Source organism: Eupeodes corollae, chromosome 1, assembly GCF_945859685.1.
Source record: "Eupeodes corollae chromosome 1, idEupCoro1.1, whole genome shotgun sequence".
Lineage (NCBI taxonomy): Eukaryota > Metazoa > Arthropoda > Insecta > Diptera > Syrphidae > Eupeodes > Eupeodes corollae.
Window position 1 is genome coordinate 88,328,714 of NC_079147.1, and position 27,813 is coordinate 88,356,526.

At 37.6% G+C, this 27,813-nt stretch overlaps 2 protein-coding genes across 3 annotated transcripts in view; one reads left to right on the forward strand and one right to left on the reverse strand.

The window, feature by feature from the left end:
- LOC129943510 (trafficking protein particle complex subunit 1) overlaps positions 1–27,813 on the forward strand; it is a 145,877-nt gene that overhangs the window by 42,256 nt on the left and 75,808 nt on the right. The gene's annotated exons all lie outside the window — the stretch shown is intronic.
- The window catches only part of LOC129943502 (ectopic P granules protein 5 homolog), a 44,797-nt gene continuing 23,943 nt past the window's right edge, over positions 6,960–27,813 (reverse strand). For both annotated transcript variants that reach the window (XM_056053003.1, XM_056053002.1), the window contains exons 20-32: positions 15,232–15,400; positions 14,963–15,166; positions 14,519–14,887; positions 14,258–14,441; positions 9,333–9,551; positions 9,092–9,264; positions 8,687–9,021; positions 8,309–8,623; positions 8,088–8,245; positions 7,777–7,993; positions 7,500–7,709; positions 7,371–7,430; positions 6,960–7,306 (exon numbers count right to left, since the gene is read on the reverse strand). In XM_056053003.1, coding sequence (XP_055908978.1) covers positions 7,057–7,306; positions 7,371–7,430; positions 7,500–7,709; positions 7,777–7,993; positions 8,088–8,245; positions 8,309–8,623; positions 8,687–9,021; positions 9,092–9,264; positions 9,333–9,551; positions 14,258–14,441; positions 14,519–14,887; positions 14,963–15,166; positions 15,232–15,400 — 2,863 coding nt within the window. In that variant the 3' untranslated portion in view covers positions 6,960–7,056. The remainder of the gene's footprint in view (positions 7,307–7,370; positions 7,431–7,499; positions 7,710–7,776; positions 7,994–8,087; positions 8,246–8,308; positions 8,624–8,686; positions 9,022–9,091; positions 9,265–9,332; positions 9,552–14,257; positions 14,442–14,518; positions 14,888–14,962; positions 15,167–15,231; positions 15,401–27,813) is intronic.

Sequence of the window (27,813 nt, forward strand, 5' to 3'; positions counted from 1 at the left end):
ATGCGGCTTCGTCACTATAGCCAGACTTAGGCAAAAAGTCTTGAACTATAGGTGCATCAATGAGCTCCTCATGACCAAACGCATCAAGGCTAGATTCGGCAACATTAGCCTGATATGCGCGCTCGCCCACACAGAAGAGAAAGACGACAACACCAAAGATATGTTCTTCAACCTCTTAGACAAAACATATGAGCAGTGTCCTAGCTACGATATTGAAATAGTCCTGGGCGATTTTAATGCCAAGCTAGGAAGGGAAGACATCTTCGGTGGAATAATCCGGAAAAACAGACTGCACGATAAATCTTCCAACAACGGATTCAGGCTCATAGATTTTGTTGCGATACGAAAGGTTATGGTAGCCAGTAAGCGTTTTCCACACCTCAACATCCACAAAGAAACTTGGAGTTCTCCAGATAAATCTACCGTCAACCAGATTGACCATATTGCGATCGACGCCAGACACGCTTCCAGCATCATGGATATCAGAACTTTCCGAGGAGCTAACATCGACTCGGACCACTACCTCGTTGTAGCCAAGGTAGTACTTCGGGTTTGAAGCAGCCACCAACAAGGAATCCCTGGTTTGATGAGGAATGTCGGCAGGCAAATGCAGTCAAACAACAGGCACGCAAAGCGGCGCTGCATAAAATGACGAGAGCTGCTCTATGAGCAGAAGAGGCGAGAGGAACACCGATTTCTCAGAAGGAAAAAGAGAGGTCATGAGAAGCGTGCGGTCGAAGATGTTGAGAGGTTTAAAAGCAGGAATGCAGTTCGAAAGTTTTATGAACTGGTGAAACGATATTCACAGGTACATAAACCTAGAACCGAAGGCTGCAAAGACGAAAGTGGAAACATCATAGTGGAGTCGCAGTCAGTGGTGAGGATATGGAAGGACCACTTCTGCACATCTGCAGACTGTATAACGGCGACGACGAATCGAATTCTGCTGTCAGGTAGGATGGTCCATTCAACATAGACGACGAAAGCCAACAATCCTGTCCTCCCGACTTAGACAAAGTAAAGATTGCCATATCTAAGCTGAAGTCTAATAAAGCCGCTGGAGCGGATGGTTTGAATGCCGAGCACTTTAAAGCAGATAAGTTGGTTAGGAGCATGCATCAACTTATCTGTAATATATGGTTGGAAGAAAGCATGCCCGATGAATGGAGCCTCAATATTGTTAGCCCGATCCTAAAAAAAGGAGACCCTCTAAACTGCACCAACTATAGAAGAATCAGTCTACTTAACATCGCCTATAAAATCTTCTCTGCCGTAATATGTGAACGTCTAAAGCCCATCGTCAACAACCTGATAGGAAAGTCTACAGTTGATCAAATATTCACATTACGGCAGATCCTGGAATACCAAATCGACACCCACCATCTTTTCATCGATTTCAAGGCCGCATATGACAGCATCTACAGGGACGATCTATATAGAGCCATGTCTAGCTTTGGCATCACTGCCAAACTCGTCCGTTTGTGCAGGATAACCATGGGGAATTCACGCTGCTCCATAAAGGTTGGAAACAACTTAACAGAACCTTTCGATGTCAAAAAAGTTTTTAGACAAGGTGATGCGCTGTCATGCGATTTCTTTAACATCGTACTTGAAAGAATATTGCAGAGGTCTAACGTCAACTCTAGAAAGTCTGTCCAATTACTAGCATATGCTGATGACATTGAGGCAGAGGTGGCAAAAATGGGTTTAACAGTTAATGAGATCAAGACAATGTATATGCTGCCGTCAAGAAAGGACATACAACACCGACGTCTTGGTCAAAAAGTCACCATCGACAGACGTAACTTTGAGGTAGTCAAGGACTTCGTCTACCTAGGCTCCGCTGTAAAAGCAGAAAACAACACCAGCACGGCGGCGCTGAGATCAAACGCAGAATAACTCTTGATAACCGCTGTTTCTTTGGACTAAGAAAGCAATTGAGTGGTAAAGTCCTCTCTCGAGGGACCAAAGTGTTGCTATATAAGACCCTTATCATCCCCGTCCTGCTATACGGTGAAGAAGCATGGATTATGCCAAAAGCGAATGAAAACACCTTTGGTCGCTTCGAGAGAAAAGTTCTTCGTGTGATCTACGGTCCCGTATGCATCGAAGGGGAGTGGAGGAGAAGATGGAAAGACGAGCTGTACGGGCTGTACAGCGACGTATGACTTAGCCAGAAGGGTAAAAGTCCAACGACTAAAATAGCTGGGTCACGTAGAGCGCATGGAAACCAATGCTCCGGCCCGGAAAGTCTGCGAATCCACATCCACAGGGCAGCGCAGAAGAGGAAGACCGCGGATCAGGTGGCGCGCACAAGTGGAAGGTAACCTCACCCAACTTGGAGCGTGAACTGGAGACATCTAGCTAGGGATCGAGCTAGATGGAGAAGTTTGTTGGGTGGGGCCCTAGTTCACACAGGACTGTAGCGCCACCTTAAGTAAGTAAGTACATGCACCACATCAAAAGTGAAATTATTTAGAACCAATAAACCTTATAATATGTTTTGATCCCAAGAGTGTTTTTAACCTTCCTAAATTAAACTCATCATCATTTTACTATAAAAAAAAGTGTTTTTAATTTCTGTTCCTCCAAAAGGCCAAAAATTATTAAATGCGCAATTTGGAGTGAAATTCATAGGGGTAGAACTGCCAATGATCAAGCACACGGGCATAGAAGTACTGACACCTGAAGGTAATTCTTGTGTACCGCAGAAAAAATAAACCTTGTTAAATAATAAAAGTGAAACATACAAACAAAGTTGCTGATGTTTCGGACATGAAGCCAAACACTGTCGGTGATATTGTTCGGAGGTATAAAATAAGATGGAGAATCGAAACAAAGAAGCAGATGGGTCAACCAAAAAAGTTAAAAACAAAAAAAGAACGGCTTATAGTAAGAAAAATTAAAGCAAATCCTCGTTTAAGTGCACCAAAAATTGTGCAAGAAGTGCTGTTGTGTGCATCAACAGTACGCCGAACCATAAAGATAAATGGCTTCAATAGTCGTGTTACACGAAAAAGCCATTTTTCAATATGCGCAACAGGTAAATTCGGATCAAATTTACGAGGGAACACAAAAATAAGGATGCAACTTCGTGGGATGATGTAATATTTGCTGACGAGAGTAAGTACAACCTCTATGGATCGGATGGAGGATTATGGTGTGGCGCAAGCCAATCAAAGAGCTTAAAAGCAGGAACACTAAGCCAACAGTGAAGCATGGAGGCGGGTACATCATGGTTTGGGGTGCATTTTGGCAAGAGACATGGGAAATTTAGTATTCATCGACGGTATATTGAATAAAGAATAATATTTGAGGATAAAATAAAATTTAAGGCAAAGTGCTGAAAAAATGTGTATCTTAAGGAATTTCAAATTTTATCAGGGCAACGACCCAAAGCACAAGGTGCATGTTGTAAGGGAATTGCTTCTGTATAACTGTCCAAAAGTTATCCAAACACCTCCACAATCTCCAGACCTCAACCCAATCGAGAACTTGTGGGATGAGTTGGACCGTCGAGTTCGCGAAAACCCTGTCTCGTGAATAAATGCACTTAAACAACGGCTTTAAGAAGAATAGAGCAAAAATATGCCCAAGCAACTGGACGGAGTTTTATCTTTTAACCAATCAAGGGTAGGGTAGAGCGAGGAGGATTTGACACAAAAATAATATTTTATACTTTTGGACCAACATTTAGTCGACTGTTAAAAACTTCATAATTGAAGATGATCCTTTGTTATTTGACTTGAAAATTACCAATATTCCAATATGATATTCAAAAGGGTCTTGATGATATGAAGCTCAAAACCAATACACCTAAACACAATTCACCTTAACAGAGTCCAAACCCAATAATTGAGTAGAAGCAACTTGCAGCGTACCATTGGATTTCAGAATGAGTGAAACCAATGAAAAACGTCATAACAACTTTTACTTTAAATGAACTCGAAACGTAAAATCTTTATTCAATAAATTCTTAGATAGGTAGGTACTAGATAGGTTACTAAATAAGAAAAGTTTTAATAAATTAAGGCTCTTAAAAAAAACTAAAGACTCGTACTTCCCCTGACTTTGTATTTTAACGAATGTCGAGACCTGCAAAATCGACGTTAAATCTTATTTTTTCTTTGGATCTGGCGGTGCCTGGCATTTCTTCAGGGTTTGGGAGCTTGGCTACCAAGTCCATTGACATTGCCAGTTTAATATCTTCAACTAAGGGCTCGTAAAATAAATTTGACCTATTTTGTCTTTGGAAATATTTGACTGTGTATGGTAAAGCGGAATCCTGATCAACAGCTGCTACCAATCATAATCTCCGGGATTGGCGATGATATGCTTGCTGAATTTAACTCGTTCCGGTTGGTCTTCGTTGCTATCTTCCCATCGTAGTGACGTGTCCGATTCCCGGAGGCTGTACTTATCGCAGTCTTCACTCTAAGAATAATTCAGTACACGTTTCACGACCTTATGGTTTTTTTGCTTAGGAATGGTCCTCATTTGGAGCTTGAGGCTCTTTTTGGCTGCGAGTTCCTCTAAACGGTCTTTTTCTGGAGTATCAGCATAAATTTTGGACTTTCCAACCGGACGACCTGTGGATTTTGTATCCCTAATTTCGAAAAGGGCGAATAGATTCCGGTGTGGTATGAGTTTTTTCAATTACAGAAGTTAGAGGTGCCGCAGCTGAAGTAGAACCGTCTTCAATGGCAACTGATGTTGGTAATGGTACTGGTAATGAATTTATTGAGGCAGCAGCAGTTGAATCCCTTGTTTCTTTATTTTCTTCGAATCCAGCAGGTTCACAAAAGTCACTGTCCTCGAAAATATCAGAATTGAAGGGTGATATCCCTGTAGATAAAAATCCTTTTGTTATGTTTTCTGCAGAGAACGCTCTGAGAAACGGCTGAGATGAAAGTGTGGGTATGTCATATATGTATTGTGATCCCCTGCGGTACCTCCGGGTTGTTTACCAAATAGTTGTTAAACTATACTTTGCACTGTCGTTTAAATGTTCCGAACACCGAAACGTCAAGGGGCTGCAAACGATGAGACATATGAGGTGGGAAGGAAAGCATAACGATCTTTCATGAATAAAGGATTTGACTTCTTTCGAGGACATATAAAGACAGGAGGAATATGGTTTCCAGCTGCATTGACAATTGCAACCATTTTCACTAAAGTTCCCCTTTCACCTGAAACGGTTTGAGACACAGTTCTCTTACTCTTTTGTGCTATGATCTGCAAAGATACATATATATATTTGCGTTTATAATAAAACTTTACTCCTTTTATAAAAAAACAACAGAACTTACTTTTATCGAGTCCATGACCGTTGTAAGTCCAGTTTCATCGAGGTTGTAAATGTTTTCGGGCAAAAGGAGACCTTTTAGCTTACAAAAAAATCAGCCACAGCAGTTTTTGTAAAAGCTCGAAGGCGGGCCAAGCTTATATTCTCCGGTTTTCGCAGACTTATTGATGTATTGCGCCTCATCAATCCCGATAGCCAAACTTTTCCAGCTGCTTGTTCATTATGCCAGGAAGAGGGACATTTAATTTTATTTTTTATGGCACAGTCGTAAACAAATCGCTTTGCCATATCAAATGTCAGACCGTGATGCAGATTTGAACATTTTTTGAAATATTCCGTCAACTCGGTTTCTTCCGATGTTGTTAGGACCCGACCAACAGAATATTTACTGATAGCCTTGCTTTCAAGCTCTTTCGGGACCCGCTTTTCTGCCAAAAGCTTAAGCCAATAGATTAGTGTTGTTCTGTTTAAATTGTATTTCCGAGCGGCACCCGTTTGTGTTTCAATTTTGTTTGTTATGTCTATCAATGCTTGTTTGAGGGCATCTTCATTAATAACCCTTTCAGGATGTTTCTTTTTATATATATTCGGCATATTTTACTAAATAATTATATGTTAAAACTTATTTTTTACTTAAATTAAAATCATCAACATCACTCTAAATAAATATTTTTAAGCTTACCAAATTTCTTAAGTAGTCAACATTGAGACATATATTTATACTTTAAACCTTTTGATTGGTTAATCAAATAACAAAATAAAAAACAAAGAAAATTGTCACTGAAAACTGTTATTCGAAAAACAGAAATTGCAAAATTATCAAAAAAGATTAATTAAAAAGTTAATATGATAAGTATGTAAAAAAACGAATATTAATGAAGTGTTATTTTTTGAGTCGTCATATTCTTCATTTACTGTTTATTAACATTTTTAAAGTTTAAAGTAAAAAGTTAAGTGTTTTTATGGAAAGAATAAAAAAAAAACGAATATTAATGGCACTATACATAGTTTACGTTCAAAGAACGTGTCCAATCTCTTTTAATTATGAAAAGCCGGTTTTGTTTTAAATTTCATTCAAGAAGAATGCAGGACATTTGAGCCATGAAATCGACTCAATTATTAAAAAAATACAAAATCATTAAAATCAGCAGTATCGAATTGTTCAAAAAAGAAAGAAAAATGTATCCAAACAAAAAATTGAAGATATAAAGTATTGTTCCATTTATGTCTTCGGAAGATAAGTTATACTTCGAAGCTTCATTTAAATTATGTAAATAGTTGTAATTAATTTGCTTACTCATTAAAAATGTTCTTTTATTATTATTCTTATTTATTTATCAAACAAGTTATAAAAGGCCTAATTTAAAAATAAAAATATTCTTTTTTTAAAAGTGCTATTATTCCCGTACCATTAAGAAGAGAAAATTTCGATTTGTATGGCTTGTACTTATTTTGGACAAATATTTTGAAAACTAAAAGAGTTTCAGATGTCTTATAACATGCATACAAAAGAGAATTCTTAACCATATATCGTACTAAAAAATCAAAAAATTCCAGTGGTTAGTTTTAACATTTGTGAAAAATTGAAATCAAGGATAAATACACGTTTTACTTATTTATTTATTTTTTATAATGAAATAAAATACAATGAAATTTCTATAACTATCAATATGATTTTTTTATATATAACTTAGAAACATAGAAAACTGAACCTAATAATAAACCGAAATACAAAAACAAAGGAAGAAAACTTAAGGCCATTTAAATTCAAAGCTCCACACTTCCGGTACAGTTTCCAGAAACGTATCACTATAAAATAAACGAATTACGCGGTAAATTAATTCAGGCACATTCTCAACGTCTACAAATTTGTTTTCATCAATAAGTTCGATAGCTTTGACAACAAGCATCTTAACATCATTGAACTTCTTATTAGCAATAAGCATTTTCATTTCGCTGAATGAACGAACAAATTCTTGATTCAGTAATATTGTATCAGAGCTGTAGAAAAAATTAATTAAATTATTGGAGGATCTTTTTTAAATTGCTTTTAATTTAAAATTACCTTGTATCGGGGAAAAGAGAGAATACAATACATGATATACATCTTGTCAGGACTTTTCGCCTAAATAAACCGTAAGCAAAACAAGAATCATCATTTAAAATAAAAAATTTAATAATAATTTCAACCTACCGATTACTAATGCTATCCTTCTTAAAACCAATCACTCCCAATAAACCTTCACCCCAGCCTTCAGATTGTGTTGAAAGAACATGGAAATGTCGCGCCAGCATCAGAAGTGGCTTCTTGGCATCAGAAGTAGCTTCCGATTCTGATAGTATTTTACACCCACTTGTAACAATCGCACCCCACACTATCGCCATTCGAGGTTCCGTTGTGGCACTGTTTATTAACAAATAACCATGAGAACACGGGAATAATAAAATTATAGAAAAATAGTTGTATGTACTTCGTTTTAACATGTTCTAAGAGTTGACTTAGGTCCTGAAGAAAGCTTATTTTTTGACCAGCATCTGTTAGATTCTGCATTTTGTAGATTATATAGGCGTGCAGAGACAGAAAATTTTGGCCTCGCAAAAAAGGCATAACTTCTAATTTATCATAGGAAAATTGAAGAGACTTTAACAGTAACATCCACGATGGGTAGTGATCTTCCTTGTTGCCATCTAAATATAAATTAAAATGGTATTTGATTTAATATTAGCATTTTAAGTCATAATAATTACATAATCATAATTGAAGAGCTTAAATCTAACTTACCTGAAATTCGAAAATAATTAACAATTGTCGACTCCAACAAAATGTATATCCCTGCAATGAATGCTTTTGAATGTCCAAAAGCATTTAATGTCTGACACAACAAAGTGCTGCCTGGCTTACATCTTGATTGCCAATCAATAAGTATGTCAATAAAGAACCTGAAATAATTTAAACAACTCGATTTTGTTTTGCAAACGAAATATTAAAAATGTTGTAGTTACTTTGAAGTTTCTTGATTGTGTGATTGCATTGAAACGATAATCTCTATCATAAGATTTAAAGCCTCTTGATCACGTTCTTTTTTCGTTGTACAAAATATCACAACACTACGTTCCATCAGATCCATAAGTTCTTGCAAGGCAGTTGAGAATGCTTTAAATCCATCTTTAGTTGCAACAAGTTTATTATGTTTAGTAGCGCACATTCGCAACAATTTAACAATGAATCTAGCATAGAGAATACGTTTGGCAGTAGCGTGTGTAATTGGACCGACTGCAGCTTTTTCGGGCATCATCGCTGATGAAACACTCAGAAGACTTTAAATAAAACCATGTTATGCTAATTTGAGTTCAAAACAGACAGACAAACAAAGAACATACTCTAAAGCTGCTCTATCAGCGTAGTTACTCTCAGATGGAAGTTTCAATAGAATAGACGGCTCGACTGTTTTTAAGACCCACGTGAAGAGATTTTCCAGCTCCTGATATTCCACCATATACCATGGATAGGCAATAGCATCTTCTAATATCTTACTCGTACTTGTATGGACGTGGATATTTGGCTCGAAGGACATTTTCACAAAAATCGAAAGGAGTCGGGAGCATACTTGTGTTTGTATAGCTGGTGGCCAACTCGAGAAATTTTCCCTTATCCACTTATTCCAATCAATTCGAAGAAAAATATATCCAAGTAAGGCATGTGATTCGGGAACATACTAAAGATTAAAATTGAAATTATAAAAAAAACAAAGCCGAGCCCAGAAGTATTGAGAAAGATTACTATACCACTTTCAAACTATCATACAAAAGATGAATATGAGTCGGCAGTGGTTTAAAAAGTTCCCATGGTAATTTGATGATTCCATTGTGAATTGGTTTTCGAACGTGTAGCTGCATTTCTTCAACAGCATAATGATGAATATAAAAGCTAAACGTATGACCAAGAATAGCTTGGGAAACTAGCATGGAAAGATATACAATGATTAATAAATTATAAAACTTATTTTGTTGGTCTTATTTAACTTACCAGGAAGACTTTCCAAAGCAAATATAATTGAATGGATGAATGAATTGATTATGATCATACTTGTTTCTCCATGCACTGCAGTCCAAGGATAAAGAACTTTTGTATCACCTATATGTTGTCGTATCCAGTTGGGAGCTAATTGTGAGACTTTTTCTTCTGAATACGGAATTAGCCATGGGACGTACATTTCTATGAGCGCCGCAAAAATACATTCACTTACTAAAAAAATGAATGTTAAGATTTATTAAAATAAATTATTTTCAATTTAATTGGAAAGTTAAAGTCTACAATTTCATACATTTCTATTTTTATTTTGTATTATTTTGCTAAACTGTAGACTAAAATAACAATAGGCTAGGCTAAGTTCCAACACACTTTGACCAACACTTTGCCCTTTATAATACCGCATAAACCGTTGCTAATAGTTAAACCATTTAGAGCTGGAAATAAAGCGTTTGAGACAATAAATCTTTGGAGTAGAAGTCTCCCAGGTGGAGCCTTTTTTTTGTGATAGGACAGGACAATAACAAATAAGATGAGAAACTTTCTCTTCTTCATCTGCAAAATCTTTCGCAGGAACACTAAGTTGAATAGTACGCATACTTTACTATGCAGTCTTCAATAAGGATACCTATAACAAAGCTGCTTTGAGCGTTAAGCATCAAGCATTGTCCCATTTTATATTAATTTTTTGGAGGTATTAGTCTAATTATTTGTACTTCTTTGATGACAAATAGTTCTGCTGAGAACACACAACAATGATTACTTACTTACTTAAGGTGGCGCTACAGTCCTGTGTGAACTAGGGCCTCACCCAACAAACTTCTCCATCTAGATCGGTCCCTACCTAGATGTCTCTAGTTTCGCGCTCCAAGTTGGGTGAGGTCACCTTCCACTTGTGCGCGCCACCTGATCCGCGATCTTCCTCTACTGCGCTGTCCTGTGGTTGTCGATTCGATGACTTTCCGGCCGGAGCATTGGTTTCCATGTGCGGGGATGATAAGGGTCTTATATAGCAACACTTTGGTCCCTCGAGAGAGGACTTTACCACTCAATTGTTTTCTTAGTCCAAAGAAACAGCGGTTATCAAGAGTTATTCTGCGTTTGATCTCAGCGCCGCGCTGGGGTTGTTTTCTCCGTTTACAGCGGAGCCTAGGTAAAGGTTCTGTTCGATGAAAAGATGGAAGGTGTCAATTTCTTGTTCTTCGGTTTTTTCCAGGATCTGCCGTAATGTGAATATTTGATCAACTGTAGACTTTCATGGTCTAAAACCACACTGATAAGGACGATGGACGATGTTGACGATGGGCTTTAGACGTTCACATATTACGGCAAATAAGATTTTATAGGCGATGTTAAGTAGACTGATTCCTCTATAATTGGTGCAGTGTAGAGGGTCTCCTTTTTTCAGGATCGGGCAAACAAACATGAGGTTCCATTTATCGGGCATGCTTTCTTCCGACCATATCTTACAGATAAGTTGGTGCATGCTCCTAACCAACTTATCTCCAACTGCTTTAAAGAACTCGGCATTCAAACAATCCACTCCAGCGGCTTTATTAGACTTCAGCTTAGATATGGCAATCTTTACTTCGTCTAAGTCGGGAGGACGGGATTGTTGGCTTTCGTCGTCTATGTTGAATGGATCATCCTGCCTGACAGCGGAATTCAGTTCGTCGTCGCCGTTATACAGTCTGCAGAAGTGGTCCTTCCATTTCCTCACTATTGACTGCGGTTCCACTATGATGTTTTCACTTTCGTCTTTGCAGCCTTCGGTTCTAGGTTTATGTACCTGTGAACGAGGTAGTGGTCCGAGTCGATGTTAGCTCCTCGGAAAGTTTGTACATCCATAATGCTGGAAGCGTGTCTGGCGTCGATCGCAATATGGTCAATCTGGTTGACGGTAGATTGATCTGGAGAAGTCCAAGTTCCTTTGTTGATGTTGAGGTGTGGAAAACGCGTACTGGCTACCATGACGTTTCGCCCCGCAGCAAAATCTATGAGCCTGAATCCATTGTCGGAAGTGTTGTCGTGCAGGCTGTTCTTCCCGATTATTCCACCAAAGATGTCTTCCCTTCCTAGCTTGGCATTAAAATCGCCCAGGACTATTTTAATATCGTAGCTAGGGCACTGTTCATATGTTTTGTCTAGGAACTCAAAGAACATATATTTGGTATATTAGCATATCAGGCTAATGTTGCCGAATTTAGCCTTGATGCGTATGGTCATGAGGCCCTCATTGATGCACCTATAGCTCAAGACTTCTTACCTAAGTCTGACGAAGCCGCACCCAAATAAGCTCTGTTGGTTTTCGTGGTAGCAGTCACCATAGTAAATATCGCAGTTTTTCATATATTTATTTTGTATGTATTTATTTATTTTCTAATTTATTTATTATTTTTTTATAAATATACTTTTTTGCTGTGATACATAAATGTGAGCAACATCTAAGACAGTTTTCTGCTCCGCAATTCTCTCTTCCTATGAAAAAAGTTCTAACGTCTAGATAGATAGATAGATATTTTATTTTCATAGATAAATTGTCCTTGTCCTTTTCCAATCGAGTCTCTAGTAACCTCTTAAGGAGTCCTATGCTGCCTGCAATAAGCATTGAAAGCCAGTGGCAACATTGCCTTGCAGCCATCAGAGATGCCGCCTCTGAAGTGCTAGGTTTCACACGGCCATCACAGCGAAACCCCTGGTTTGACGGCGAATGCCGGCAAGCGCACGCAGCGAAACAAGAGGCGTACAAAACGGCGCTGCACAAAAGGACTAGAGCTGCTCGCGAGAGGAGAGAGGAACACCGGCTTCTTAGATGAAAAACACAACAGGAATGAGGTTCGTAAATTTTACCAAAAGATAAAAAAACACCTCCCAACGAACCGAAGCCTGTAAAGACGATCAGGGGAACATCGTAGTAGAACCGCAGTCGACGCTGAGAATATGGAAAGATCACTTCTCCAAATTATATAACGGCGATGACGTACCGAATTCCGCTGAAAGGGAGATAGAACCACTCAACCTCGGCGACGCAGATCAACAATTCCGCCTACCCGACCTTGACGAAGTGAAGGTAGCTATATCTAAACTTAAGTCAAACAAAGCTGCTGGAGCTGATGGCATCGCTGCCGAACTATTCAAAGCAGCAGGCGATGACTTGGTACGAAGCATGCACCAACTCATCTTCAAAATATGGTCGGAAGAAAGGATGCCCGATGAGTGGAATCTCAGCATAGTGTGCCCGACACATAAGAAAGGAGACCCTCTAAACTGCGCCAACTACAGAGGCATCAGTCTCCTTAACATTGCGTATAAGATCCTCTCTTCCGTATTATGTGAACGTCTGAAGCCATTCGTCAACAACCTTATTGGTCCTTATCAGTGTGGCTTCAGACCAGGAATGTCCACTATCGACCAAATATTTACACTACGGCAGATCTTGGAAAAAACCCAGGAACTTCAAATCGATACCCACCACCTGTTTACCGATTTTCAAGCCGCGTATGACAGCATCTATAGGGAAGAGCTCTACCGAGCAATGTCTAGTTTTGGCATCCCTGTCAAACTTATCCGTTTGTGCAGAATGACGATGAAGAATGCACGCTGCTCTATCAAGATCGGAAAAGATCTTACCGATTCATTTGATGTCAAAAAAGGTTTTAGACAAGGCGATGCACTGTCATGCGACTTCTTCAACATCGTTCTGGAAAGAATTGTGCAAAACTCAACCGTCAACACTAGAGGCACAATCTTCCAAAGGTCCATCCAATTACTCGGATACGCAGATGATATTGACATAATTGGAAGATCAAAGCGTGATGTCAGTGGAGCGTTTCTGAGCATTGCGACGGAAGCTAAGAAGATGGGTTTAGTCTTAGTGGTCAATGAGGGCAAGACCACGTATATGCTGTCATCAAAAAAGGACACTGAACGACGACGTCTTGGACAAAACGTCACCATGGACAGCTATAACTTTGAGGTAGTTAAGGACTTTGTCTACCTAGGCACCGCTATTAATACAGACAACGATACCAGCGCTGAAATCAAACGAAGAATAACTCTTGCAAATCGCTGCCTCTTTGGACTTAGAAGGCAATTGAGAAGTAAAGTCCTCTCATTCATCTATATGTCACTCATCATCCCGGTTCTCATTTATGGCGCTGAGGCCTGGACCCTGTCAAAGAAAGATGAGAGCGTCTTAGGATGCTTCGAGAGAGAAATTGTTCGGGTGATTTTTAGTCCCGTGGAGACAGCTAGCTAGGGACCGAGCTGGCTGGAGACGCATGTTGGTTGAGGCCCAGATCCGCCCAGGAATGTAGCGCCACCTTAAGTAAGTAAGTAATCTGTGTATCTATTTTAATGTCTACGAAACTTGTTCATTTTTTACATTTATGAATTTAAAATATTTTAAGTTATAATTTTTGCTATTAATAATGGTTAATTCTAGTTTGAAAGACAACAAATAAGAAAATGAAGACCAAAGTTGAAAAAAATTTTCTTAAAGCAATAAACAATTCAATTTTTATTTGGTGTTTCTATTTTAATGTCCATATCTGTTAATTGTTTTACCAAGTTATTGTTTATATGTTTTTGAACTAGAATTTTCTTATTTTTCTTGTTACACTCTTTTCAACAAAATAAGTTGTTTAAGATCTGGAACAAACTATTTTTCTTTAGATAGATTTCCAATAAATCGCTAATATCAGCAGAAACCCACATTTTGGAGATACAAACTAAATGGAAATGCCTAAGACCGTCGAATCTTAGCAGTAAACTTTTAATATTGATGTATTTAGCATGACATAGCTACCACCACTCAAGGGATTAAAAAATTGGGTCAGAGAAAATACAAAGACTCAAAAGGACTACTTTAACATACAAAAAAGAAAATATAAAATCATAATTATTCGTCTCACTTTACTTACTTTGATCGGCAAGCAATCCAGGATATCCAACAATTGCAGTAGTGACCACAACATGACTTAAACAAGAGAACCACATTGCAAGTGGCTTACAATATTCCCTATGTTTAGGATATAGCCCATCAATCCCACTATGCCATCTTTCTTTTTCAAAATGTGTTGCAAATAATTTTACTGTGTCCGTTGCCTTAATAATTAAGAATACAAATTGAAATCATTCTTATTAAAATCGCTCGCTTAGGTTTACTTATTTAATAAACTTACTCCTTTGAGACTGAATAAATTTTGACGACGTGAAAACTCCGCACAAACAGATTTAATAGTTTCATTTGAGCTATCCAAAGCCAATTGATCACAATTACATTGTTGAAGCAATGAATTCAATAAATCCAATAAAACAACTGGCATAAGTTCTTGCTCCGAAATCCCATCTAATACCAATTGAATAACCTCGCCATAATGCTCGGGGAATTCATGATCAAAAATTAAAACTAAATGACGACGAAATTGATCTTGTAAAATTTCGGCTTTCGATTTATTCCAACTTTTTAATCCAGATAAAACCAATTTGAGCAATCGATTTATGTCAGCCAATTTTGGTCGGAATGTTTCAAGCCAACTGGGCAAATCGAACTAGAAAAGGAAATACAAAACAGAACAGATGTATTTTTTGGCAAAGAAAAAATAAAAACAAAATACCATTCTTACCTTGGATAGAAGTACAAATAGTACCTTTTTATCACAATCTTTCAAATAAGCATCAATTAAAAATTTATACATGCCTATGAAATGTAGAGGACCAGTTCGATATGGTTCAAATAAATTTGATATGATTTTAAGTAAGTCTGGTCGTTGAAGAGCTAATTCTAAAATTCGAAGACCTTCTTTCTCGAGATTATCTTGAATGAATACCTAGAATTAGAAAAGAAAAAACATATGTATATGTATTTATTTTATTTTGCGCTCTATGAACTTACACCTAATTCTGTTAAAATATTATTGCACAAATCATTGCCAGGGGGAAATTTCGTCATCACTTCATTTTTAGCCTTAACAAGATCGTAGAAGAATTGTATACCAACTGTTGTCACATCCTTGGAGTACTGACGTACACAACCCGATTCAACTTGTGAAGAGACCATAAATCTATAAAAGTAAAAACAAAAACAGTTTTATAAAATAATAAAGTTATACGAATATGATTTTAAGTTAATAGAGATTAAGCCCAGAACCAGTTTATCATCGATAATTTAAAAATAAGTTCTTACTAATACTTAACTAGTCTTTTTAGGAGGTGTTCAAATAATAGACATGTGCATTCAAGAGGACACAAGCGTCCACAGGTTTTTCTCAAAACCCACCTCTGTCTATCGACTCCTACTCTCACCTTCCTAAGGAATCGTTCCTTATCCAGGAAACTGGAACTACAATTCCAGTAAGGTTGAACTAGCTTAACAAGCTGACTGATATCGAACCAAGCAAACCAAATATGGCCAACGAAATTTGGATCTGTAGGTGGACTTGCAGACGAACAATTAGAGGAACCTCTAAACTGTTGCAAGGGCGATGGGATGCTTCGGGCAAACGCAAACTAAAAAAGGAGATTTGAACGCCAAGCTAGGAAGGGAAAACATCTTTGATGAACACTGATCGATTTCGCTGCAGAGCTAGATGTTCTGGTAGCTAGCACGCAGTTTACACATCTTGGCATCCACAAGGGGACATGGAAATTTCCTGATCATTCAACTGTCAAACAGGTTGACTACATTACGATCGACGCACGACACTCCTCCAGTGTACAGGATGTCTCAACATTCCGAGGGGCCAAAATTGACTCGAACCACTACCTCGTTATAGCCAAGGTACGGCTACGGTATCCCGATCCAAGCTAAAACAAGGAAGTACTATGAGAAGTTTCGACGATAGACAGCTACAATCGCAAGACTGCCATGCCCTTTTCCGATCGAGTCTCTAGTAAGGAGACCTATGCTGCCTGCACTAAGCATTGAAAACCAGTGGCAACAGTGCCTTGCAGCCGTCAGAGATGCCGCCTCTGAAGTGCTAGGTTTCACATGGCTACAACAGCGAAACCTCTGGTTTGACAACGAACGCCGACAAGCGCACGCAGCGAAACAAGAGACATACAAAACGGTGCTGCACAAAAGGACTAGAGCTGCTCGCGAGCTCTACGAGCAGAAGAGAAGAGAGGAACACCGGCTTTTTAGATGGAAAAAAAGAGAGCATGAGAAGTGCGCGATCGAGAAGATAGAGGGATGTTACAACAGGAATGAGGTTCGTAAATTTTACCAAAAGGTAAAAAAAATCTCCCAAGGGTATCAGCCACGAACCGAAGCCTGTAAAGACGATCAGGGGAACATCGTAGTAGAACCGCAGTCGATGCTGAGAATATGGAAAGATCACTTCTTCAAATTATATGTTATGGCTTTAATTTCAAGGTTCTTACAAAAAATTCAGTCGTGGGTTGAGGTTCACTCCAAGGTATCCATATTCGTTTGTCACTCCCAGGCTTCTTCCGTTGTACTTCCAATTACTTCCAGCTTCAGTCCGATTGGATCGCGAAAAGATCATTATTTTTGTTTTATCAGTATTGATTTCTAGCCCCCATTTATTGCAGTATGCAGATAGTCGGTTTATCATCAGTTAAAGATTTTCTTTCGATTCCGATAGTATGACCATTTATCCGGATTCCGGCCATTCTACTCGTAATTCCTCCAAGTAAGTGGTTAACTATGTCATTAATGAATAGTGAAAATAAAAGTGCACTAAGCGGACATCCTTGTTTGACACCAGAATCAGAATAATGCGCTCCATCCCAGAAGTTAGCTTCTGTGTTTGTATACATATTCTTGATGATATGTAAAAATCTGGTTGAAACACCCATCTGCGAAAGTTTGTATATTAAAGCAACGCTGCTTTGAAGTCGACAAAAATCGATTAAACCTTTTTATTTCTTGCCTCAAATGCTTTGACTATCGATGACAAAGTAAAGATTTTGTCAACAGTGGACAAATTTTTCCTAAATCCAGCTTGGAAGTCTGATAATATCTTTTTCTCTTCTGCCCACTTTTCCAAACGTTCGACAAGAACTTCGCAAAATACCTTAGCTATGATATTTATTAAAAACATACCTCTGTAGTTTGAGACGTCATTTAAGGAACCTTTTTTATGTATTGGGAAGATAACTGATTTTTTTGTACGAGGAAGGAACTTCCACTTTCACAAGAATTTTGTTAAAAAGCAGAACAAGTTGCAGCTTAAAACTTTGAGATGAATTTTTAAAAAATTCGTACGATACATCATCTTCAATTGGTGCTTTATTAATTTTACCTTTTTGTAAAACTGCTTTTTTCTCAAACAAAGATATTTCGGTGTCTATTAAGCCATGCTTAGAGGCTTCATTTACTGCAGTATCTGCTAGCTAATTTCTTCTTATACCAACGTGGCCTGGTATCCAAGCTAGGGCTATGTTGGTTTTGTCTTACAGGATGCTTCGGATGTAATTAAGAATGGAGCAGTTATTATTTGTACTATTGATTCCGGAAAGGATATTTAAGCTGTCAGTGAGTATCAATGTCCTTTCTGCCCAGGTTGTTGCCACGGACAGTGCTTTCATTATTGCTGTTAGTTCTGCTAGAAAGCTGCCAGCCGCGTCTGAAAGGAGACCTTGAAAGGTGGTTCGCTTTGAGCTCGATGACTGCGTATGTTGAGGTTCTGTCCCTATAGGATCCATCTGTGTACAAAATTCTCACTGTTTTTTTTTATAATAAGCGCACACTCAAAGGGATAACTACCCTTATTATGTAGACACAGTGTGAGCACTAGGAAGGGGAGAGAGGGGTTGAAAGAAGGTGTCGGTGCACATTGGTTTTGAATTCCTGAATATTGGAATAGCTGGGAAAGAGAGAGTGTGGCAAGGCATTCCACATTCGCATAGTACGGCTAAAGAACGAATCTCTGTACTTGACAGTACGACCGAAGTTGGGCTCGAGGGTATATTGATGAGCATTCCTATAGAAGCGCGAGTATTACGGTTGAACTGTTTAAGGGGAGGAATGCAACTGGTTATTTCTCTAGAGCATAAACCATTAAAATAACGGTAAGAGAGGGTGAGACAAGAAACATTTCGACGAATTTCAAGTGACGTAAATGATCTTATGATGGTAATATCACCAATCAATCTAAATGGTCTACGTTCAATACTATCCAATAGGCTTAAGTAAGTTGCAGGAGCACCAGCCCAGATATGGGAGTTGTAGTCAAGCTTTAGACGTATATAAGTCTTGTAAATAACAGCCAGATCAGAGAGGGAGAAGGTTTGGATCAGCTCATGGTGGAGCATAAGGAAGTGTTCATTTGGAGTGTTTTCTTTCTTGTGACTAGAGAGGCTGGTGTCGATTGGCAGTAAGTAAGACGAATAGTTAAGCTTCAAAGACGTTTCTAAAGGCATACATCCATGAGCTGAAACAAGGCTTAATATTTTGCTAAGGGAAGATATTGAATTCTTCCTGTTTTGTTTTGGTCTGTGTTGAACTTCTTGTGAAGCAGAATAAAGAGGGTGATTTATGTCTGTAAGTGCTTTACTTATTAAATTAATTGCTCTTTTTTGTCCTAGCCTATTAATTGTTTTATAGGCAGCTTCTATTCTGAGAGCTTCAATTGGAGTTGTTCCTGTAGAAGTTCGGCAGCACTTATTTATGGCTATATTTATGCTTTCCAGGTTCTTTTTAGCTGTCCACATAAAAAGAGTGAGTCCATGCTGGAGGCTTTGGCTATTTTTAGAGCCGTTTCTAGATGTGGACCTTTCCGGCGGGAACATATCATTCTCAGAGCATTGTTTCGTTTCTTAAGTTGGTTGATGGTGTTTTTTATATGGAGATCCCATTTCAGATTACTATTGAAAGTAACACCTAGGACTCTGAGTTCTTTTTTGATGTTGACTGTGAAGTTACGATCGTAAGAGGTGAAATTGAACATTTTTTTTTCGACAAAGGTGAAGCGCTTCTGTTTTGCTAGGTGTAACTTTCGCACCGGTTTCCTGTGTCCAAGCATAGATTATAGAATCTGTAGATTTCAAAATTTCGTTTACATTTGATGGATCACCAGAGGCTACCATGAAGATATTATCTACATATAGACCGACAAAATCTAGACCGTGTTTTGGTAGTGTAAGCTCTCTAATGAGTGCTTCAATATAAGCATTATATAGATACACAGACAAGGGAGATCCTTGTGGAGTTCCGTTTTCTAGTTTTAGTACAAAACAATTATTTTGTTTTTCTTCAAATTGAATCTTGAAACATACACTATAAACTTTTACATAAACAATCATAAACTCTAAAATGTCTACAAGTCGCAAAGTTAAAGTGACAAGCAAAATCGTAAATACACCACCAAAAGGTACGCCGTTATCATCACCAGCACTGAAACAAAAAACTATTGACAACACAGGAGAAATATGGACCAAATTGGAGGAGGCTTTTCTCAAACAAAGTGATCGGGGTTTTGTGCTGGCCACTTAAGGGTCGAAAACTTCTGCTCCCCAAGCCAATTTTGGATTTTAGCGGTGTGGTTGGGGTCACCGTCCTGTTGAAATATCATTTCTTCTTCGGGATACGCAGCTAGTTCCACAAAATCGGGTAAATTGGATTGCTAAATATGTAAATAATCCTCCTTTTTCATTATCCCTTGTATTTGAACCAAGGATCCAGTGTGCCACCAAGTAAAACAGCCCCACACCATCAGGTTACCCCCACCATGCTTAACTGTCTCTCCTCTTACTTTATGTTTTAAAATTCTTCCATGAGGCCGATGCCAAAAATATTCTTTTCCATCAGATTGGTAACGGTTGATTTTTGTGTCGTCTGACCAAATTACCCTCTTCCAGTCCTCCTCCGTCCAATTTTTGTGGTCTTTACAGAATTTTAACCTTGCCTTTATATTTTTGTCGGACGAAGCAGGCTTCTTCTTTTTTACTGCAGAGACAAGACCAATCCGATTGAGAGACCGCCGCACAGTCAATTCGCTGGCGTTTAAATTTAGATCTTTTGCAGCTGCTTTAGGTGTCAATTTTTTATTATTTTTAATCCTTCTCTCAATCAGACGAGCGTTACCATCTGATATAAGCCGTGGTCGCCCCCCAGTGTTTATGGCGGGGGTGCACTGGTTTATTTTTCTTATAAGCTGAACTGTTCTGTGGCTTATCTGTACCCGTTCCGCAATTTTTCTTGTCCTTGTTTTAGTCCTTGATTGGACAATGTAATAACGGTTTGCTCAACCGCGACCGAAGTTTTACGCTAAATGTAAAGCTTTTAACAAATACAAGCAATCAATGCTTATTTTAGTAAAATACGTAAAGATTTTTTCACACTTAATAAGTTCCTTCACAAGAGTTACATCATGAATATAGAGAGTAATATTAAGAAAGATTGTAACTCATTCTGGTCGTTTGTCAACACGAAAAGGAAATCAAATGGATTTCCCAAAAATATGTCCTAAAGGATACCGAAGGGTCAAATACTGATTCTATTCTTGAATTATTTGCAAACTTCTTCGAATCGGTATACTCAACTCCTGATATTATCAATCATTCTTGTTTCCCCAATATACCAAGTAAGGTTGATATTGGTGATTTAAAGCTAAGTAGTTCTGAAGTGCTATCAGGACTTTAAGCATTAAAACCAAAATTTAATTCTGGAGCTGATGGCATCCCTGTTATATTTCTCAAACTTTGTGCTGCTTCAGCACTTTGTATTCCTCTTGTTTGTATTTTTAATAAGTCCCTATCCGAAGGAGTCTTTCTCAATACATGGAAAACTTCATATCTAGTTCCAATTCATAAATCTGGATCTAAGAATATGATAGAAAATTATAGAGAGAAAATATATCTCTAAGCTTTCAGCAATACCTAAATTGTTTGAAAGTATTGTAAAAAACAAAATCGAATTCTTAACCAAGGAATCTATATCTGAATTCCAACACGGTTTCATATCTGGGCGATCCACTACAAACAATATGGTACTATTTTCAAGATATATTATAAACTCCATAGAAGATAAGTATCAGGTAGATGCGATTTATACAGATTTTAGTAAAGCTTTTGATTCTGTGAATCATAACATTCTGGTGCAAAAACTGGAAATCTTTGGTTTCCATTCTAAGTTTTTAAGTTAGATTTAATCTTACCTAACGGGCAGGTCGCAAAAAGTTATAATTGATAGCTCTCTTTCAAAATGTATTTCATGCACTTCTGGCGTCCCTCAGGGTAGTCATTTGGGTCCTCTGCTCTTTAATATTTTTATTAATGACATTGCGTCAACTGCAAAAATTCTCTAAGTGTCTATTATATGCTGACGACTTGAAATTATTTTTGAAAATCAAATGTGTTGAAGATTGCCACCTCTTACAATCTGATATTAACCTAATTGCGAATTGGTGTACTGCTAACAGTTTAAATCTAAACATACAAAAATGTAATGTGATCACATTCTTCAAATCCAAAACATCTATTCATTTTAATTATTTAATAGAGGCTAATACACTTTCTCGAGTGGTTAAAATCAAAGACCTTGGCATAATTCTAAGTTCAAATTTTTCTTTTAAAAGTCATATTGACTATATTGTCAGCAGAGCTAATTCACTTGTTGGCTTTATTAAGCGAAATTGCATTGATTTTAGTGACCCTTTTGCTTTTTTGTAGCTTTATACATCTCTTGTTAGGTCTGTATTAAAATATGGAGATGTTATATGGAACCCAACTTTTAGCAGATGCAACTAATCTCAACTGAGAAGAAGAAAACATAAACAAACCTTTATTATTATTGATTTATTGATTATTTATCTACTTATTTTAGCTTTGATCTTACGTTCTTTTAATAAGTTTTTTGTTATTGTTCTCTTATCTTGTTTTGCTTTCATTTTATAGTAAATACTTTTTCATTTAGGTATACTTTTAATTAATTAATATAATTTTCTTTTTGTTATTGATTATTATGTATTTTTCGGATGCCTTGGCAGGGTCCGTCTTATTTTCTGCCTTACCCCGGTATATCGGCTCTGCCGGGGCTGAAGTCTTTTTTTCCGACCTACTCGTGGGACCAAAATACAAAAAATTAAAAAAAAAAATGGACGAAATAGACAAGACGAACGCAGAACCCTCCACAGACTTGGAGGATGAACTCTTGGCCTCCAGCCAGGAGACTTTGAAGGGGAGCTCATTTAGCGCTGATAGTTCCAGCACTTGTCAGCAACCCAAAACAACAGAAAGTATAGGCAGTGCTATTCATAGCAATCCTATACTTCCTAAACCGTATACAAAACCGAAACCCTCGAGTAGCAGTGAAACTCGGGGAACCAAAAAACAATCAGAAGGCGCTCTTCTCAGGAACCGCTTCAAATCGGCCACTCACATTCTTGCCAAAATTGCCAAAAATAAAGAGACCGGAGTGATTCATTAGAGGGACGCCCAAGATAAAATAAAGTACCAGAAGGTTGTTGATGAATACAACAATCTTCTGGACAGCCGAGAAAAGGCCGTTAAGCGAAACAGATCTCAGGTAGAGATCTGCACGTCTCAGAAAAAGAGCAAGCTTGACGACCGGATAAAGCCAGTGAAAGCACCATCTTCTGGAGCAGCGCAACTGCGTACTTTTAGTGAGGTTGTCAGGGATGACCTCCACGTAGCAGTTGTGGATGAGCTCTCCACAAACAGCAAAGGTCTGCTGAACATGTGGAACTCTATCGAGGGCAGAGTCAGGGAAAAGCCACCGACAAAGCTAATGACAACGTCGAGGTTGACGATGTTATAAGCGGAGTCGAGATCCCCAGCAAGTTGCCGGGCCCCAGCTCTGCAGCTAAAAATAATTAAAAAACGCGCTGAAGGTCATCCAGATTAATCTGAAGCACTCTAAGTGTGCTTCAGATAATCTGAGAGTTTTTCTTAGGGCGGGAAACTTCGACATTGGCGTTATCCAAGAACCGTGGATAAACAGCCTCAAGGTGCGAGGCCTCCAAGACAACCAATTCTATAAAACCGCAGATGAAGACCAAGGTAATCCCAGAACTTGTATTTTAGCTAAGAAACATTTAAAAGGTTTTTTATGTCCAAATTTTAGCACTCCCAATCTGACAGTTATCAGATTTGAAGACAAGAATACACAGGGTTTGCTGTTGGCCTCTTTTTACTCTGCCCGTAATGCACCATCACCTCCGGAGGAGGTGTGCAAAACCATAACCGAAGCTAACATCAAAAAGGCAAACCTTCTGATCGGAGAACGAGGTGAATCACTTTTTGATTTTATTATTGAAATTAATATGACCATTTTATTTTTTTTTAGTAGTACCCGTGGCATGATGGTTAGTGCGTTGGACTGTCATGCAAGGGGTCTTGGGTTCAATCCTTGCCTGTGCCACCTTAATTTAAAAATAAAAATAATTTTTGTCATGAAAAAGTGCTTTCTCTAACTAGCCGTTCGGATTCGGCCTAAAATTGTAGGTCCCTTCCATTCCTGACAACAGTACTCGCACACAGGAATGGTTGAGAGTTGTAAGTCACTAGGCCCTGGTTCACAACGGACTGTTGCGCCACCCCATTTGATTTTGACTATGACCATTTGTAACAGAGGCAATACTCTCACTTTCGTCTTTCCGAGCTCGGAAAATTATGATGGATGAGAGGATGTGCTTGATATTACTTTAGTAAACAACCGTAATTTATTAGTGGAGAATTGGAGAGTTTCCCCTTTGAATTCGTTTTCGGATCACAAGAGGATTCTTTTTCAAATTAATTTCGAGCCTTACGGAAATCCCAAAAGAACTGACTGGACGAAATTCAGTCAAATTGCTAAATCCAAACTAAGCAACTTACCGAATCTCAATGAATCGATAGGAGACCTTGAATCAAAGGTGAAAACCTTTGAAACTTCTATAAGTAAAGCTTTTAGACCCTTCCTTAGTGGTGGAATGAAGAACTGCCGAGTCTTAGGAAAATGACGAGGACAATTTTCAATATCTGCCACAAACATAAGTTTTACCAACCGTATAAAGACTCTCTTAAAATTTACAAACATGCCCTGTCATCGGCCAAAAGACAAGGCTGGAGAGAATACTGTCAATCAATCGAAGACATAAAGGACTCCGCAAGGCTCAGCAAAGTTTTATCGAAGGAACATTGTAATCTTTCATTGCTAAAAAAGCCTGATGGAAACTGGACAGCCTCTCCAGCCGAATCTCTTGAGCTACTGGTGAAGACGCACTTTCCGGGTTGCGAGAGTGATAACCCCGAATTGCTTGAAACCACAGAGCTAAACGTAGCTCATGTGAAGCAACTCAATTCCGTTATAAGTATTTATCATCAAGATATTGAATGTTCCGTTGCTGAAGCTAAATTTTCACTCTTGAATAATAGTGTTCATCACAAAGCATTACATATATCTTTAAATTTTGCCATTTTAAATCAAATTTCTGTTTCAAATTGTAATAAGTACGTATATGACTTTTCTAAAGCCGATTACGTGTCGTTAAATAACTATATTTACTCAGTTCCATGGGAAAATATTCTTTCAGCTCCTAGTCTTGAACTTACCTATAATGTTTTCTGTGAGGTGATAGAAACCGCTTTTTCTAAGTTTGTACTTTTATTATTGTGGTTGAGAAGCTACTTGATTGGAAGAAAACAATTTGTAAAACTTGGATCTGTAATTTCTTCAGAGATCACAAATTTTTCAGGTGTTCCACAAGGCAGCCATCTTGGTCCACTTTTATTTTTATTGTTCATAAATGATTTGCCAACACATGTTATGAACTCAAATTGCTTATTATATGCTGATGACCTTAAAATATTCAAGGAAGTTATGACCAAATCCGATGTTTTTGAACTACAGTATGACTTAAATAATATTTCTGTTTGGTGTGATCGCAATGGACTATTTTTTAATATTAGTAAGTGTTCTGTCTTAACTGTATTCAAAATTTTTAACCCCATCTTATTTGACTTTAAAATTGCCAATATAAGCCTAAAGAGAGTATCCAAACAAAAAGATCTAGGCGTGATTTTTGACGAACAATTTAAATTCTCCTGGCATTACACATAAAGTTTGTGATGTGCTAGCGATCAGAAGTGTATTTCTTGTCCTCTCTTTTTAACCATTTTTTACTTCAACCTAAAACTTAATTTGTTTGCTTGCTAAGTTATAAGTTAACTTTAATATAAGTCCTTGCTTTGGAAAAGATCAAATCAAGTCAAATTAACTTAAAATTAGTAATTGTCAGTGATTTCTTTTTGTGAAATAATCCATTAATTTGGAAGGTTTAATCGCATTTTCTATTCACCTCTAAATATACTCACTCAAAAAATCTACCGCTATCTACTGTCAAACACAATATAAACATGACCCACCAACCCAATATAAAAACAATGAAGCTGTCACGCTCTCCGCACACACCCGCACAAGTACAGACACGAGCAGGAAAGGCCAAAATTGCAAAAGACTCACCTAAAATATCACCAACATCATCTGCATCATCAACACCATCGTTAACAACATCATCTTCATTAACAACATCGTCATCAACAACTGACGTCACTATAATTTTGGACAAAATAAAATCTCAAGGCATCTCACTTTCACGACAATTGAAATCAATGGAAGAGAATCTAACAACACGTATCACCGCCATAGAACAAAAAATGAAATTGATTGATGCCTTGGAAAACAATATTAACAAGCTTAACGACCGCGTCACTGTTTTAGAAACATTTTTTGCACGGGTGGAATGCCTAGAAGGGGAAGTCAACAAAATAATCTCTACAACACCGCTAAACAACAATAACAATGAAGACACCGCTTTTTCAAATAACACCGTTTGCGCCGAAATCACTAATCTAAAAGCACAAATTGAAGCGCTAAACGTAAAGAATTTAGCAGCAGATGCCATTCTCATAGGAATACCGACGCTTGCAGGTGAAATTTTAAAAAATATTTTTAATAACATCTGTCACACGTTGAATTTGCAACCACCAAAACTGTGCCGAATTTTTCGCGCAAGCCAAAGAGAAGACTCGATTGTTATTGTAAAATTTTTGTCCGCACACGATAAAAACACAACACTTAAGGCGTTTGCCGATTTTCGCAAAAGAAACTCGCGACAGTTAATTTTAAGAGACATCGGTGAAGATTCGAACGCTCCGATCTATTTCCACGAGAGCTTAACCAAAAATAATCGAAATATATTACGACACGCAATTCGTCTTAGGCGCAAACATCAACTGTTTTCTGCTTTCACTTCAAGCGGAATTGTTTACATTAAATTAAATAACAATGATGTGCCTAGAACAGTTAACTCAGTTGATATGCAGAACTCAATGGTCGAAACTTGCAAGCGAAAAGCAAATACAAATAATAATGAAGAAGAGCCAGCAGAAAACAACAACAATGAAATTCTTATTAATTGCAACAACTCAAGTCCCGAAGCTGAGCAAAACAATGACAACAAAAATGAAGCTTCTCAATAATGCATACGCAATGCACACACATCAGCGCTGTCTACCAAGGAATTTTAGCACTTTTAGTATTTTTTCTTTTTATATATTTCATTTAACTAATTCTATTTCACTTTTTTTAATGTCTTTTAAATATTTTCTTCTTTTAAACTGTTTAATTGTTTCTAGTCGATTTTAATTTTTGGAAGTCTATTCAGCATTTTTTCTACCCAAAAAATTGAAATTTCTTTTTCTGGCATCTTTCTTTATAAAACAAAGTTCTTCATTACGCTGTTTCGTTATATTGATAAACTTATTCTGAAAAGAAATATAGCTTACAAACGTTGGAAAAGGTTCAAGTTACCACTGTTGTTCATGCAGTACAAAACGTTAAGAAATGCAGTGAATATTCAAATCAGAAATTCCAAGCGAAGATTTTTTGCGTCGAGATTTAACAATGTTTCTTCCAAAAAACTGTGGCAGAACATAAAATCTCTTGGTATTACGACGAAACAAAAGATTGCTGAGGATGACTGTGACGTAAATGAACTAAACAAACAGTTCGTAAGTTCTGTTTCTGACACAAATAATGGTGTTGCGTTTGACACAAACTTTGAAAGAAGTAATGAGCTTCTCTCAAGTTTCAGTTTTAAAAGAGTTTTTGAAGTTGAGGTATTTAAGGCCGTAAAAGACATAAAATCGGACGCTATTGGACTAGACAATATGCATCCTAAGTTTGTAAAAATTATTCTTACTTTTATATCTCCTTTCTTGACACATATCTTTAATTCAATATTAACAAAGTCCTGTTACCCGGCACTATGGAAAGCTTCAAAAATATTGCCAATTCTTAAAAAGTCTAATTCGCAACAAAAAGAATAACGACCAATTTCTATCCTACCATTCATTTCAAAAGCGTTCGAAAAGATCGTTAGTCAGCAGATAACAGCATTCTTGGAAACTCGGAATTTAATTACACCGACGCAATCTGGCTTTAGACCGAAACACAGCTGTACGACTGCGCTTCTTAAGATAAGCGACGACATACGACAACAAATCGATA